The sequence below is a fragment of the Trachemys scripta genome, chromosome 16 (genome assembly GCF_013100865.1).
Source record: "Trachemys scripta elegans isolate TJP31775 chromosome 16, CAS_Tse_1.0, whole genome shotgun sequence".
NCBI classification, from domain to species: domain Eukaryota; kingdom Metazoa; phylum Chordata; order Testudines; family Emydidae; genus Trachemys; species Trachemys scripta.
Window position 1 is genome coordinate 453,733 of NC_048313.1, and position 16,885 is coordinate 470,617.

The window sequence follows — 16,885 nt, forward strand, 5'->3', positions numbered from 1 at the left end:
ATCTGGACCTCCCATACCCAGACACCCCTGCCAAGCCTCACCCCTGTACACCCAGAACCCCCCTAGCCCTCCATAACCAAACCCCATCCCACTGAAGCTCAACCCCTGCATCGGGAGCCCCCCAGTCTCCAGACCCCAACCCCTGCACCCAGATCACCCCCCACTGAGCTCCCTGCACTCAAACCCCCACCCCCTCCTGCAACACCCTGAGTCCCCACATCCACACCCCCATGCCACTGACCCCCAACTAACTGCACCCAGACCCCCACCAAGCCCCACTCCCCCAGCATCCAGACCTCCCTGCTGAGACCCTCACACCCAGACCCCTCCGCTGAGCCCCAACCACTTTCATCTGGAAGCACTTGCAGAGTCCCATTACCCCTGCACATGGAATCCCAACAAGTCACTGTGCATCCAGATCCCCTCCACATCTACACCCTACACTGAGCTGCCTGCACCCAGATTGTCCCACGCACAATCCTCTCACCCCACACCTGGATTCCTCCACACTGAGCTCCTTCACACTTGGTTCCTGCCTGGTTGAGCCTGCCTGCCACACACCGGCTGCTCCTGGCACAGATGGGCAGGGCCCCAGAGTGTTTCTGGGGCAGGCCTTGTGCTGTGTCAGGGTTGGGTGCAGCCTCACCACTGATTCCGTGTTCCAGGGGTGGAGGGTGGGGAGGCTGCAAGGTGATCTCCCACCTGCATAAAGCCAGTGGCCTGTGCTCCCCACTGCCAGGCTGGAGCCTCTGCATTTATTTATTTATTTATTTCTGCGGAATTTTAAAATATTGTGCGTATCATTTTTAATTTTTGGCACAGAATACCCTCGGGAGTAATAAGGGCTGAGCTCTGATGGAAGAATTCCCCACATTCGAAACATTAATAGAGTTCCTCCCTGGTGTGGATCCTCTGATGTTTATTAAGGTGTGAGCGCAGAACGAATGTTTTCCTGCACTCCCAGCATTCATAGGGTTTCTCCTCTGTGTGGATTCTCTGATGTTTAATCAGGGATGAGTCTTGAGTGAAGATTTTCCCACACTCACAGCATTCATAGGGTTTCTCCCCTGTGTGGATTCTGTGGTGTCTGATAAGGTGTGAGCTCCGAGTGAAGGTTTTCCCGCACTCACAGCATTCGTAGGGTTTCTCCCCAGTGTGGATTCTCTGATGCCTATTAAGATGTGAGCTCTGCGCAAAGGTTTTCCCACACTCACAGCATTTATAGGGTTTCTCCCCTGTGTGGATCCTCTGATGCTGAATAAGGGATGAGCACTCAGTGAATGTTTTCCCGCACTCACAGCATTCATAGGGTTTCTCCTGTGTGTGGATTCTGTGATGCCTAATAAGGTGTGAGCTCCGAGCAAAGGTCTTCCCACACTTACAGCATTCATAGGGTTTCTCCCCTGTGTGGATTCTCTGATGTTGAATAAGTGTTGAGCGCTCAGTGAAGGTTTGCCCACACTCACAGCATTCGTAGGGCTTCTCCCCTGTGTGGATCCTCTGATGTTTAATAAGGGTTGAGCGCTCAGTGAAGGTTTTCCCACACTCACAGCATTCATAGGGTTTCTCCCCTGTGTGGATTCTCTGATGGCTAAGAAGCAGGGCAGGCCTACTGAACTTTTTTCCACACTCAACACATGTGTTATTTCTCTCTCCCATGGGGATTCTCTGCTGGGTTGTGGTTTCCTTGAGGCCTTTGTGAGTTCCCCGACAATTAACAGATTTACCAACTTTCTGTGTTGGCTGGTTTCCCTGCCACTTCTCTGGCCTGTGCTGACTCTCACAGGCTTTTCCCTGCTCACAACTCCTGGTCACACTCCCTTTGCATCTTTGCAATAATGTCCCATATGGTTTGACTTGCTCATCGTCTTCCTGCTGAGGCTTCTGCTCCGAGGTCTCACTCACCATCCCATCACCTGCTGGGACAGAGAAAAAAAAAATCTGAAACAGGAATGGAAAAGGGGAGAACAAATGAAAAGAACAGCTGCAGATGGGGGGGGGGGGAAATGAGGGACTGAATTTCCCCAAACTCATCCCCAAAGAGAAGAGAGGAGGGGATCAATTCTACATCCAGTCCCATTTAAACACTCAGGGAGAAGGAAGTTCAGGGAGGAAGCTAGTGACAGGAGATAGTCAGGATGGGTAGGAAGCCATGAGCAATATCTGCCCTGAGGATATGACACTTGCTGCAGACAAGCCTGAACCAAGAGAGCTCACAAGGTCTTTGCTGGGAATCCCAGCTGTTTCCTTCTGGCACTGAGTTCATTTAATGATTACTCACCTGTGTAGATGCCTCTCGGGAGCTCTCTTTTCTCTAAGCCCTGGAGATCTGGGGAGAACAGTTCTTCCCATCTTTCCAGCCGGGAGATATCAGGTTTGGAAACTGGAAACCCTGCCCAGAGAAAAGAAGACAAGTGAGATCAGGTGAATTCATGGGACATTCGTCACACACAAAAGAAGTTCTGTTATTTTAAACGCTTCTCGTTTTAAAGCAGTAAAATCCTGGGGCCAGCTCCCCAGATGCTCAAAGGTGCAGGAAACTCTTCTTATCAGGGATTTAACTCTGCCCATGTTTAGTGGGAACACACACAGCCAGACACTCACAATCAAAGGGGCTCCTAAAACCCAGAGCAGCTAACTGCATGTCCCAGAAAGGGAAGACTCAAGCTGGAGAGGAAATCCTCCTGGAACTGCTTCTTACTGATAGAGAGAGGCCCAGAGACACTGCAGGAGTGGGAAAGGCACGAGGCCCGACAGCTATGTGGGGGGGGGGGGGACACTCAGAGAGACAAGGAAGGGCACAGAGATGCAATTACCCCTGTCAATCACAGTGATCTTCAAACCCTTCCTCTAACTGCTCTCACCCTTCCCCACCTCCTGGGACCCATAGGCACCGACTCCATGGGTGCTCCGGGGCTGAAGCACCCCCGGGGGAAAATTAGCAGGTGCTCCACACCCACTGGCAGCCAAGCTCCCCCGTCCTCACTTCCTTCTCCCATCCCGCCGAGCACACTGCGTCCCCGCTCCCTCCTCTCCCTCCCAGCGCTTCCCGCCCTCCCCTCCGCCACCTAATAGCTGTTTGGCGGCGCTTAGGACTTTCCGGGAGGAACAGAGATGTGGCACGCTCAGGGGAGGAGGCGGAGAAGAGGTGGGGCAGGGGGCAGGGATTTTGGGGAGAGGGTGGAATGGGGACGGGAAGGAGGCGGGAACTTTGGGAAAGGGGTGGAGTGGGGGCAGGGTGAGTGCAGTGCAGGGGCGGGAAGAGGCGGGGTCGAGCACCCACCGGGTAGAGCGGAGTTTGGCGCCTATGCTGGGACCCCAGGAGCAATCACTCCTTGTGTTCTCTCCTCCCCTCCTATTGCCCATAGCCCTCCTCACTACCAGTTTCCCAAATTTTCTGTTCCCCAGCCATTTCCACCCTATTATCCCACTGTCTCAATGGTTTCTTTGTCCTGATTCCCAACAGCTCCTGCCAAAACCGTGTCCCTTTGCTCATCCCATTGCTAGCACGCCTATTTCCTGAAGTATCCACTACAAAACCCATGCTCCCTTTTCTCTAACCAGCACCAACCCTTCCAGATCCTTGAGCTAGAATTATAGAAGAATAGGGTTAGAAGAGACCTCAGGAGAACATCTAGTCCAATCCCCTGCTCAAAGCAGGACCAACACCAACTAAGTCATCCCAGCCAGGGCTTTGTCAAGCTGGGCCTTAAAAACCTCTAAGGAAGGAGATTCCACTACCTCCCTAGGTAACCCATTCCAGTGCTTCACCACCCTCCTAGTGAAAAAGTTTTTCCTAATATCCAAACTAGACCTCCCCCACTGCAACTTGAGACCATTGCTCCTCCTTCTGTCATCTGCCACCACTGAGAACAGCCGAGCTCCATCCCCTTTGGAACCCCCCTTCAGGTAGTTGAAGGCTGCTATCAAATCTCCCCCCACTCTTCAATTCTCCAGACTAAACAAGTCCAGTTCCCTCAGCCTTTCCTCATAAATCATGTGCCCCAGCTCCCTAATAATTTCCGTTGCCCTCCACTGGACTCTCTCCAATTTGTCCACATACTTTCTGTAGTGGGGGGCCCAAACCTAGATGCAATACTCCAGATGTGGCCTCACCAATGCCGAACAGAGGGGAATAATCATTGCCCATGCATCTGTGAGTCACCACTTCCCTCGATCTCCTGGCAATTCTCCTACTAATGCAGCCCAATATGCCATTAGCCTTCTTGGCAACAAGGGCATATGTTGACTCATATCCAGTTTCTTGTCCGCTTGTAATCCCCAGGTCCTTTTCTGCAGAACTGCCGCTTAGCCAGTCAGTCTCCAGCCTTTCCCTTCCCACCCCCAGCAGACCCTGCTGCTTCCTAGACCAACCACTCTCCAACCCCGTCACTCCCCTTGTCCCTCTAACTCCAGTATTCCCCTCCCCCAGCTAACTCACATCACCTACCCAACTCTCCCTCAACACGACCACTGCTGGACCCTCCACTCCCTTTCCCCCATTCTCCCAGCTCATAGGAGCTCTTCTCCCTGACTCCCTTCATCCTCCTCCTTCCACTTTACCCAACCATCCCTGATTCCCTCTATTCCTTGTCCTCCACACACCCCTCCCCTTCGTCCCTTCTGTTCTCAGTCCTCCCTGCCTTGTGTCACCCCACAAACGCCAGCTCCCCATCATCTTCTCCCCTCCTCCTACTCTCTGCTCTCGCTTGGCTCGGCTCAAGGACTACTGAATGAGACCCTCACACTCTCTCCTGTCCACAGATGGGTGCACCTAATTGTCACATCCTCCATGCAGTTGGAAAGTTATCATAGCAGACCACCAGCTCCACTAGATTTAGGGTTCAGCATTACTTTCTGTTTAAAGACCAACTATTCTAATTTCTCAAGAATTTACATGCTTACTCACATTGTCCTGAAATACACTGCTCACCATGTGGGTGCAAGACAGGGTTAGTGGCCCAAAAATGGGATTAATTGCTCCAGAGATTCCTGAGCTATAGCCCTTCTAACCCAAGCTTTTGACCAAAAGCACCTTGCTGTTATAACATTCCTTGCACACAACCGGGGCTCAAACTATGGTTCTAATTTTCCCCTAAATAACGTCAGTCATTTGGCATCTATTTCAGCTGGTGTATGGCACACTGCCTCTTTGGGGAAGCAGTATTAAACAAGTTAGTAACTGGAGAGCTTGGAACTTCAGATCAGCAAAAGCCAAACTGATAAGAACATAAGAATGGCCACACTGAGTTAAAACAGTGCTCCAGCTATCCCAGTATCCTGTCTTCCAACAGTAGCCAATGTCAGAATCTTGAGAGAGAAAAAATAGAAGGGGGGAATGATCGAGTAATCTATCTCCTGTCTTCCACTCAGAGTACGTGGCAGTCAGAGGCTTAGGGACACCCAAAGCATGGGGTTGCATTTATGACCATCTTGACTAATAGCCATTGATGGTGCTGTCTTCCTTGTATTTATCGAATTCTGTTTTGAACCCACTTATAATTACAGCCTTCAAAACATCCCCGGCAATGAATTCCACAGGATGACTGTGCATTGTGTGAAAAAGTACTTACCTTTGTTTGTTATAAATCTGCTCCCTATTAATTTAATCACATAACCCCTAGTTCTTGTATTATGTGAAGGGGTAAATAACACTTCCTTATCCACTTTCTCCACATCATTCACAGTTTTATAGATCTCTATTATATCCCCCCTTAGTCGTCTCTTTTCCAAGCTGAACACTCCCAGTCTTTTTAATCTTTTAACCCTCATATGGAAGCTGTTCCATACTCCTAATAATTTTTGTTGTCCTTCTCTGCACCTTTTTCAATTCTAACATATCTTTTTTGAGATGAGGTGACCAGAACTGCATACAGTATTTAAGGTGTGGCATACCATGGATTTATATAGTGGCATTATGATATTTTCTGTCTTATTACCTATTGCTTCCCTAACGGTTCCTAACATTTTGCTAGCTTTTTTAATTGCCACTGTACATTGAGTGGATGTGTTCAGATAACTATCCAAAATGACTCCAAGATTTCTTTCTTGTGTGGTAACAGCTTTTAGACACCACACCATCATTTTGAATTTATAGTTGGGATTGTGTTTACTAATGTGCATTACTTTGCATTTATTAACACCAAATTTCATCTTCCATTTTGTTGCCCAGTCACTTAATGTTGTGAGACCCCTTTGTAACTCTTCATAGTCTGCTTTGGACTTAACTATCTTTAGTAATTTTGCATTATCTGCAAAGTTTGCCACCTTTATGTTTCCCCATGTTTCCAGTTCATTTATGAATATGTTGAACAACAGTGGGCACAGTACAGATCCCTGGTGGACCCCACTATTTACCTCTCTCTACTGTGAAAACTGACCATGTATTCCTATCCTTTGTTTCCCATGTTTTAACCAGTTACCGATCCATGAGAGGACCTTCCCTCTTATGCCATGACTGCCTACTTTGCTTAAGAGACTTTGGTGACGTTTTCTGAAATTCTAAGCACACTGTATCCACTGCATCACCCTTGGCCAGGGCCGGCTCCAGGCACCAGCAAACCAAGCAGGGGTTTGGGGCGGCACATTTTCAGGGGCGGCATTCCAGCCAGCCTCTTTTTTTGGGGGGGGGGGGGGCGCTTGGGCGGCAAAAGCCTAGAGCCGGCCCTGGCAGCAGCAGCACGTCCTGCACCGGGGGCGCCCTGGGGCTGCTGCGGTTTGCGTCGGGGAGCAGCGCCCGCACCTTATGGCCGGGCGGGCTCCGAGCGCGGGAGACTCGGGCTGGGGGCCGCCCCTCGGGGCACACGGAGCCGCCTGCAGGTGCCGCAGGGCGGCCGCCCTCCCGCGCCGCAGCCAGGGCTGGGCGAAGCGGCCAGAGCTGCCCAGGGACTGCGGCAGGGCGGCCAGGAGCAGCAGCAGCAGCAGGGCCATAGAGGGCGGGGTGCTGCCGGGCCGGGCCCGGCCCGCGTCCTGCTCTCCAGGGCTCCGCTCCCTCTGGGGCTGCCCTGCCCCGGCTCCTCAGCCCCCTGCCGGGACGGTCCCCCGGCTCTGTCCTCCCCAGTCCCGGCCAGTCCTGGAGGCGGGAGCCCTGGCTTGAGACCCTGGGCTGAGGCGCGGCCCAGGAGCCCCGCTGCTTACCACAACCCTGCCAGAGTTGGGGTGGCAGGGGGTGCAGGTGGGGTGGGGGGAGAGCCCAGGGTTGGGGCGGCAGAGGGTGCGGGTGGTGTGCGGGGGAGAGCCCAGGGTTTGGGTGGCAGGGGGTGTGGGTGGGGGGGGGAGAGCCCAGGGCTGGGGTGAGGGGCAGCCAAAAAATTTTTTGCTTGGGGCAGCAAAAAACCTAGAGCCGACCCTGCCCTTGTCCACGTTTGTTGACTGCCTCAAAGAATTTTAATAGATTGGTCAGGCTTGATTTGACTTTACAAAATCCTTGTTGATTCTTCCCCAACAAATCATGTTCACCTATGTGTCTGATAATTCTCTTATTTACTATAGTTTTTAACCAGTTTGCCCTGTATTGAAATTAATCTTACCAGCCTCTGATTGCCATGATCACCTCTGGCGCCTTTTAAAAATATTAGTATTACATTAGCTATCACCCATCATTTGTTAAAAAAGCCAATTTAAGTGGCAGGTTACATACTGTAGTCAGTAGTTCTGCACTTTTCATGTATGAGTTCCTTCAGTACTATTGGGTGAATACCATCTAGTGCTAAGTATCAGGGGGTAGCCGTGTTAGTCTGTATCTACAAAAACAACAAGGAGTCTGGTGGCACCTTAAAGACTAACAGATTTATTTGGGCATAAGCTTTCGTGGGTAAAAACCTCACCCACGAAAGCTTATGCCCAAATAAATCTGTTAGTCTTTAAGGGGCCACCAGACTCCTTGTTGTTTTCATCTAGTGCTGGTGACTTATTAATGTTTAAATTATCAATTTGTTCCAAAACCTCCTCTATCAACACCTCAATCTGGGACAGTTCCTGATTCGTCACCTAAAAAGAATGGCTCGGGTGGAGGAAAGTCCCTCACATCCTCTGCAGTGAAGACTGATATAAAGGATTAATTTAGTTGTTCTGTAATGGTCTTGGCTTCCTTGAGTGCTTGTTTAGCATGTCAATCACCCAGTGGTCCCACTGCTTCTTTGGCAGGGCTTCCTGCTTCTGATGTACTTCAAAAAAAATTGTTGTTAGTTTCAGTGAGTTTTGTTAGTTGCTCTTCAAATTCCTTTTTTGGCCTGCCTACTTTGACACTTGACCTGCCAGAGTTTATGCTCCTTTCTATTTTCTTCAGTTGCGTTTGACTTCCAATTTTTAAAAGATGGCTTTTTGCCTCTAACTGCCTTAGCTGTGGTTGTACTTTTTAGTCCTCTTACAGTTTCCCCCACCCCCATTTGGGGTACACATTTATTTTGAGCCTGTAATATGGCATTTTAAACAGTTTTCATGCAGCTTGCAGGCATTTCACTTTTGTGAGTGTTCCTTTCAATTTCCATTTAATTAGCTCTCAATTTTGTGTAGTTCCCCTTTCTGTAGTTAAATGCTACTGCAGTGGGCTTCTTTGGTATTTTCCTCCTCGCAAGGATGTTAAATTTAATGATATTATGGTCTTTATTACCAAATAGTTCAACTGCATTAACCTCTTGGACCAGATCCTGTGTGCCACTTAGGACAAAATCAAGAACTGCCTCTCCCCTTGTGGGTTCCAGGATTAGGGGCTCCTAAAAGCAGCCATTAATGGTTTCTAAATACTTTATCTCTTCATCCCACCCTGAGGAGACATGTTCCCAGTAAACATGGGTATAGCTGAAATCCCCCATTATTATTGAGATTTCTATTCATATAGCCTCTAATCTCCCTGAGCATTTCATATTCACTATCCTGGTCAGATGGTCAGTAGCACATTCCTACTGCTATATTCTTATTATTCAAGCACAGAATTACTATCCATACAAATTCTATGGCACAGTTTGAATTTTTTATTTATTTTTTTACTATATTTGACTCTATTCTTTCTTTCACATATAGTGTCACTCCCCCACCAGCACAACCTACTCTGTCATTCCTATATAGTTTGTATCTTGGTATTACCATGTCCCATTGATTATCATTATTTCACCAAGTTTTTATGATACCTATTGTTTCAATATTCTCATTTAAATCCAGGCACTCAAGTTCACCCATCTTAGTATCTAGCCTTCTAAAAATTTTGTCAATATTTAGCTGTCTGACTTCATGTGATGTAATTGAACAGGACTCTTTTTCATTTAACTGTTTCTCTTCAGTTATTACCTGTACTTTATAAACTTCTAGCCGCTCTTCTTTACTAGGATATAGGGAATCCCCATTAAGAGATCCTCCTCTAAGGGAAAACTCCATCTGAACCATGTGCTCCTCCACACCTGTTGCCTTTCCCCCTGCCCTTAATTTAATCTTCTCTATAAACTTTCTAATTTTACATGTCAGAAGTCAGGTTCCATTTTGGTTTAGGTGGACCCCATCCTTCCTATACAGGCTCCTCCTTTCCCAAGAGGTTCCCCAGTTCCTAATAAACCTAAAAGCCTCCTCCTTCAAGGAGCAGGTACTGAGTGTGGGCATTTGCTCTTTCAGGGGCCGTTGACCTTCGAGGAGATGGCTGATGAATGATAAATCAAAGAGATGGAAATTCACATGTGCAGAAAGATGAAGGTCTTTTAACAGCTAGAGGGTTTCCAGCAGTCTGCTGTCAGAGTAATTGGTTGGCTCAAGAGGACACGCTAGGGCCTTGAACCTGAGCCACATCATGCCTTTGAGTATGAGCCCTATCATTGACAACTTTCAGACAATGTGTGTTGTGGATTTTGCTTGCATTCTGAGGAGTCTCTCTTTGAAGTTTCCAACATTTCTGTGTTAAGAACAATATTTTAAAGTACTCTCAAATCTACACGGAGATATTAGACTGGCTGTTAATTAAGAGTTTTGCCAGGATTGCTGTCGGTTAGTGGTGTGAAAAATCATATCCCTACCTGCCATAGTTTGCCGGTAAAAGCTCTAATGTAGACACACTTATACTGGCAAAAAAAGTCCATTAAAAAGAAATCAAGGAAATTAAATGCCAAGAAACTACATTAAAACAGAGTTAAGGATGTCATAGAATAGAATCATAGAATATCAGGGTTGAAAGGGACCTCAGGAGGTCATCTAGTCCAATCCCCTGCTCAAAGCAGGACCAACACCAACTAAATCATCCCAGCCAGGGCTTTGTCAAGCCGGGCCTTAAAAACCTCTAAGGATGGAGATTCCACCACCTCCCTAGGTAACCCAGTCCAGTGCTTCACCACCCTCCTAGTGAAATAGTGTTTCCTAATATCCAACCTAGACCTCCCCCACTGCAACTTGAAACCATTGCTCCTTGTTCTGTCATCTGCCACCACTGAGAACAGCCAAACTCCATCCTCTTTGGAACCCCCCTTCAGGTAGTTGAAGGCTGCTATCAAATCCCCCTCACTCTTCTCTTCTGCAGACTAAATAAACCATTCCCTCAGCCTCTCCTCGTAAATCATGTGCCCCAGCCCCCTGATCATTTTCGTTGCCAGGGCTGCCTCATGCCCTTCCAGCATGTGAATGGTGGAGATAGTTAAAACCTCTGAAAACCAGCAAATGAGAAGAAAAACTACACACCAGCCCCGCAATGCAACCTTAACTCTGCCCCTATCTCCTAATTCTGGAACTGGCAAATGTCACTGGAAATAGGTCAGTAAGGGTGGTACAAAGGTTAACTAACTACCAGGGAAGTGGCAAATTTTCCATCTCTTGAACTGTTCAAAGCAAGACTGGATGCCTTTCTGGAAGATATTTTCATGAAAACACCAGGTATTCATCTCACTACAATGATAAATAGATGAAGCTGTATGGTATGGCCTGTATTAAACAGGAGGTCAGACGGATGACCTAATCGTATTCCCTGGCATTCAAATGTGTTGATGAATAATTAACAGGAGGAAGAACTAAGAGAACATGCCATTGTTTGTGTTGCGTTGTACAGATTTGAATGCCAGTCTTTATCTGCATGCACTCCTGCTACGTGCACTGTGTCGACTGTAGCTTTAAATGAACGGTGGAAGGAATTGTTGGAGCAGTTTGGCAGAGCTGTGACTGTGATATGAAGAGAGGTGCATGTGACAGTTGAAGGAACAGATGTTCCTAATTTCAGTGCTGAGTGTTGTAGGTTGTGTCAATAAAGGTGCACAAGGGTGTGTTCTTCCCACGAGGGTTGTCAGTAGTCTGGTGCCATAGTGAGGGGTAAGTGAAGGCAATGACTCATAAGGAATCCTCACTGCAAGGGTAAAGGGGTGGTAACATTAGGAAAGTGTGAGATGGATTGTGGGTAGTAGGCTCAATGTTTGAGTGCAGGCCAGGTGTACGTAGCTTCTGTTCCATACGCTGGACCTAATCCTAACCTTTGCCTGAGCAAAGAGAAGATGTTAGACTTGGTGCTATCCTGCTTCTCTGCTCTGTTCCCAAAGAGTTCTGTAGCAGGGAGGGTAGAATACTAGTATATGTGTCACTGGCCTGCTGGTGTGTTGCTGAAACAAGGCAGAGTTGAGGTTGCATCGCGAGGTATTGTGAACCTTAACTCTTCATTTCCCCTTCTGATAACCGAGAGGACAGGAATCCTTACCCAGCGAGGTCACATTCTCATAGTTCTCCTGCATGACATCTCTGTAGAGGGCTCTCTGAGTGGGGTCCAGCAGAGCCCACTCTTCTCTGGTGAAATACACAGCCACCTCCTCGAAGGCCACCGGCCCCTGAAAGAGCAAAAGCCCCCTACTCAGTACCTGGTGCCCAGTGACAACTCCACTACTCCCAAGGGAGAAGGGCCAATCACATGGGAATTCTGGGAGTCAGGCAGGCAACATAGTCCCACACCTACCCCATCAGAGCAGCCAGGAAACCCGAGGGTGAGGGGAGAAAGAGAACACCCCTCAGCCCTCCCAGCAGACAGAGGGGGCAGGGGTCTTCACATTCACTGCTCACCGACTAGCCAGAGGCTGATACAGGAGATGGAGCCCCAAACAGGGTCCAGGGACAACTCCCTGGTGTGAATCGGAACCCCCTCCCCATTGCCAGAAACCATATTGTAGGGATGGGGTGTCTTCCCTGGGCTTCACTGGTGGGTGCCCCTTTATAACTCACATCAGGCCTAATAGGTTCAGACTCCAGTACTGGAGTCTGGTAAGTTTTCCCAGCCCAGTCCAGCAGGGTTGTTTTCTGTTTCACAAATCAGGGAATTCCCACCCACCAAGTCCATGGGTCTATTACTAGGATCTAGGCCTCACAGTAAACAAATCTCAGCAGGTTTATCAGACCCTGTCCCCCTCCCTTTCTCCACCTGGTGTATTTCCTGACCAACCCCCCCATGTATTTACAGCCCTTCTCCCGCCAAAGGGAACCCACCAGCAACTCCCTCATAATCCCTACCTCAACTGGCTCCACTGCAGCCATTTCCCTTCCCTGTTCCCTGGAAGGATGGAATGATCTGGAGCAAAACAGGGATGTTATGACGCAGCCTGTTAGGGCACAAACAGCGATAAGAAACATGTCAGAAAAGGCACAATTCCCCCCAGGCTCTTTCCCTGCACACTGATGTTCTAGACTGTCATGCATACAATAGAAAAAATTCAAAACATAGTTAGTAATGGGGGGGGGGGGACTTTATCTACCCAGACATCTGTTAGAAAAGATAATTCAACCAAACACAAAGTATCCAATAAGTTCTTGCAATGTACTGGGGACTCCTGTTTCTTTCAGAAGATTGAAGAAGTATCCGGAGAATGGCCATTTTACACCTGATTCTGACTAACAAGAAGGAGTTAGTTAGGAAACTGAAGGTGGAAAGCAATATAGGCAAAAGTGATAATGAAATGATAGATTTCAAGATTCTATGAGAAGGAAGGCATGGGAGTAACAGACTAAGGACAAAGCAACAGAGGGTCCTGTGGCACCTTTGAGACTAACAGAAGTACTGGGAGCATAAGCTTTCGCGGGTAAGAACCTCACTTCTTCAGATGCAAGTAATGGAAATTTCCAGAGGCAGGTATACATGAGGTTGATAGATTTCCATTCCATACGGCTAAATGCAGTGCCTTACATGGTATCAAGTATCAGAGGGATAGCCGTGTTAGTGAGGTTCTTACCCACGAAAGCTTATGCTCCCAATACTTCTGTTAGTCTCAAAGGTGCCACAGGACCCTCTGTTGCTTTTTACAGATTCAGACTAACACAGCTACCCCTCTGATACTTGAGACTAAGGACAATGGAAACCAAAAAGGCAGACTTCAATAGACGCGGAGATCTGGTAGGTGAGGTCCCATGGGAATAAAATCTGAGGTGAAAAAATTGTTGAAGAGATCTGGCAGTTTCTCAGAGATAATATTAAAGGAGCAACACCAAACTATCACAATGTGAAGGAAAGATAGAGCCATATTGCCCGCTTACTATTCTTTCTATCAGGAACTCTTTAATGACCAGAAAATGGAAAGGAATCCTAAAAAAAAAGTGGAATCATGGACAAATTGCTACAGATGAGTACAAAAGAGTAGCACAAGCATGTGGAAACAAAATCAGAAAGATTAACTCACAAAATGAGTTACACCTAGCAAGTGACATAAAAGGCAATAAGATAACGGTTCTATAAATATATTAGGAGCAAGACAAAGGTAAAGGAAAGTGTAGGTCCTCTATTTACAAGGGAAGGAGAGCTCATAACAGATGACTAAAAGAAGAATAAGGTGTTTAATGCCTTTTTACATTCACTAAAAAAGATTAATTGTGACCAGATACGTAAAACAATAATTCTTAACCAAGAGGGGGAAGGAACAGAAACCACAATGGGGAAATAACCGGTTAATAATAGGGCTGTCAAGCAATTAAAAAAATTAATTGTGATTAATCGCACCGTTAAACAATAATGAAAAACCTTTTAAATATATTGATTTCAATTATAACACAGTGTAAGTGAACACTTCAATCTATTACAGATTTAAAAGTCACTATCATTGAACAAAAAAAAAAGTCAGAAACAGACTTCAAAGAGCAACAGCAGAACTAAAATTCATTTGCAAATTTAACACCATTAATCTGGGCTTGAATAGGGACTGGGAGTGGCTGGCTCATTACAGAAGCAGCTTTTCCTCTCCTGGAATTGACACCTCCTCATCTATTATTGGGAGTGGACTACATCCACCTTGATTGAATTGGGCCTGTCAACACTGGTTCTCCACTTGTGAAGTAACTCCCTGCTCTCCATGTGTCAGTATATAATGCCTGCATCTGTAACTTTCACTGTATGCATCTGAAGAAGTGAGGTTTTTACCCACGAAAGCTTATGCCCAACTAAATCTGTTAGTCTTTAAAGTGCCACCAGATTCCTTGTAGCTATTTTTAGAAATCTCACATTGGTACCTTCTTTTTGTTTTGTCAAATCAGCAGTGAAAGTGTTCTTAAAACAAACAACATGTGCTGGGTCATCATCTGAGACTGCTATAACATGAAATATATGGCAGAATGCGAGTAAAACAGAGTAGGGGACGTAAAATTCTCCCCCAAGGAGTTCAGTCACAAATTTAATTAACATATTATTTTTTTAACGAGTGTCATCAGCATGGAAGCATGTCCTCTGAAATGGTGGCTGAACCATGAAGGAGCATATGAATGTTTAGCATATCTGGCACATAAATACCTTGCAATGCCGACTACAAAAGCGCCATGCAAATACCTGTTCTCACTTTCTGGTGACATTGTAACTAAGAAGAGGGCAGCATTATCTCCTGTAAATGTAAACAAACTTGTTTGTCTTTGCGATTGGCTGAACAAGAAGTAGGACTGAGTGGACTTCTAGGCTCTGAAGTTTTACAGTTTTGTTTTTGTGTGCAGCTATGTAACAAAAAAAAAAATCTACATTTGTAAATTGCACTTTCATGACAAAGAGATTGCACTACAGTACTTGTATGAGGTGAATTGAAAAATAGTATTTCTTTTGTTTATCATTTTTACAGTGCAAATATTTGTAATAAAAAATAATGTACACCTTGATTTCAATTACAACACAGAATACAGTATATATGAAAATGTAAAAAAACATCCAAAATACTTAAACAATAGAATACCAATTGAAATTTATTAACAGCACGATTAAAACTGTGATTAATCACAATTCATTTTTTTATCGCGATACATTTTTTTTTGAGTTAATCGCATGAGTTAACTGCAGTTAATCAACAGCCCTCATTAATAAATATTTGGATAAGTTAGATGTATTACAGTCTGCAAGGCCTAATGAAATTCATCCTCAGGTACTAAAGGAGTTAGCCGACGCAATCTTGAAACAGTTAGCACTTATCTTTGACAACTCCTGGAGCAGGGGGTTCAACCTTTTTCTTTCTGAGCCCCCCCCCCCCCATACTATAGAAACTCCAGGGCCCAATGGGGCAGGGAGCGGACTCAGGAGGGCTTTGGGCTGGGACCCTTGGGTATAGACATCATATGACTTCTATTTGGAGGGGGGCCTGCTCCACATAGCGGGGCTCAGAGAGGGCGCACCACCTCCACCCCCTGACTCACCCCAGCAGGCCACCCAGCCTGTCTGGGTTATGGGGGGAGGCAACCAAAAATATATAACTCAAAGGGGGGGGGGTTAGCTCAAAAAGTTTGAAAATCGCCCAGGATGCAGGCGGGGGCAGCTAGAGACCGATGTGGGCAGGGGGCAGCTCAGGCTGCAGGGAGCGGGGTAGCGAGGGGCTGTGCCCCTGCGGGGGCTGCTCCCCGAGGGCCCTGGAGCCGATCCCCGCACCCGAGCGGCTCTTATCATCGGGCGGGGGGGGCAGGCTGGGGGCAGGGGGACGATGCAGCAGGCAGGGCCCTTGTGAGAGCCTCGGGCGCCACTCCCGGCATGACGTCAGCGGGTCGGAGGGGCGCAGGGGGGAGTCTCTGCGCGGGGCGGGGGGGGCAGGATGACCCCGGGGCCCTCCCTTACCTGGAGCGCGAGAGGGTGGAAGCGCCCCAGGGCAGGCTGGGAGGTGTAGTTCCTGAAGCGCCTCGGGCCGGAAGGGAGGGCACCGGCTGCCCCAACAACGGGCGCTTCCCTCCCGCCGGAAGCGGAAGACAGCCTGTCTGTCTGCCCGCCCCCTCTCCCGGGGCCTGCTGGGAAACGTAGTTCTTGCTCCCTCACGCTCTCTGATTGGCCGCCGCGGGCCCTGGGGCTCTGCTCCAGGGCGAGAAAAGGGACGCGCCGGGGCTGGAGGGGCGTGGCTAGCGATGGGGAGGGGCGGGGCTCAGGGGGTTGCCCCCTTTGTGTGTCTGGGCAGGGAGGGGGGGGAATCCTCTCCGCGGCGTTGTCTGCGCCGCACTTTTGTGGGTACAACTTTTGTGGTTCAGGGGTGTGAAAAAACACCCCCCACACATACACACACACCCCACACACCCTCCCACACACACACACCCTCCCACACACCCACACCCCCCTCCCCACACACACACACACCCCACACACACACACACCCCTCCCCCCGGCGCGTCCCTTTTCTCGCCCTGGAGCAGAGCCCCAGGGCCCGCGGCGGCCAATCAGAGAGCGTGAGGGAGCAAGAACTACGTTTCCCAGCAGGCCNCCCCCCCCACACACACACACCCCAACTATAAACCGACAAAACGCACCTGTGTGGACAATGCTTTGTCGGCGCGGGGAGGAGAGCTCACCGCCTCTGGCTGGGGGTGGATTTATTTTGTCGGCGGGAGAGTCTCTCCTGCCGCCAAAGAGGGGCGACACTGCTCACCTTTTAGCAGCACGGCTGTCGTGTCACGTCTGACTCCGAGAGTGATAAAATTCTCCCCCACGTCTCCCCAATTGTCACCGACG

General features: G+C 48.2%; 1 protein-coding gene and 1 long non-coding RNA gene across 2 annotated transcripts; both read right to left on the reverse strand.

Moving 5' to 3' along the window:
• Positions 1-289: 289 nt before the first annotated feature.
• Positions 290-11,708, reverse strand: LOC117889251 (zinc finger protein 239-like). Its single transcript, XM_034793187.1, has 3 exons — positions 11,654-11,708; positions 2,282-2,392; positions 290-1,919 (listed from the first exon to the last, which is right to left on the reverse strand). Exons 1-3 carry the CDS (start codon positions 11,685-11,687, stop codon positions 883-885), a joined length of 1,182 nt encoding a protein of 393 aa, XP_034649078.1. The 5' UTR covers positions 11,688-11,708; the 3' UTR covers positions 290-882.
• Positions 11,709-11,734: 26 nt separating this feature from the next.
• LOC117889258 lies at positions 11,735-16,109 on the reverse strand. Its single transcript, XR_004648421.1, has 3 exons — positions 16,007-16,109; positions 12,454-12,542; positions 11,735-11,780 (listed from the first exon to the last, which is right to left on the reverse strand). It is a non-coding gene; the product is annotated as an uncharacterized LOC117889258 (long non-coding RNA).
• Positions 16,110-16,885: the final 776 nt, after the last annotated feature.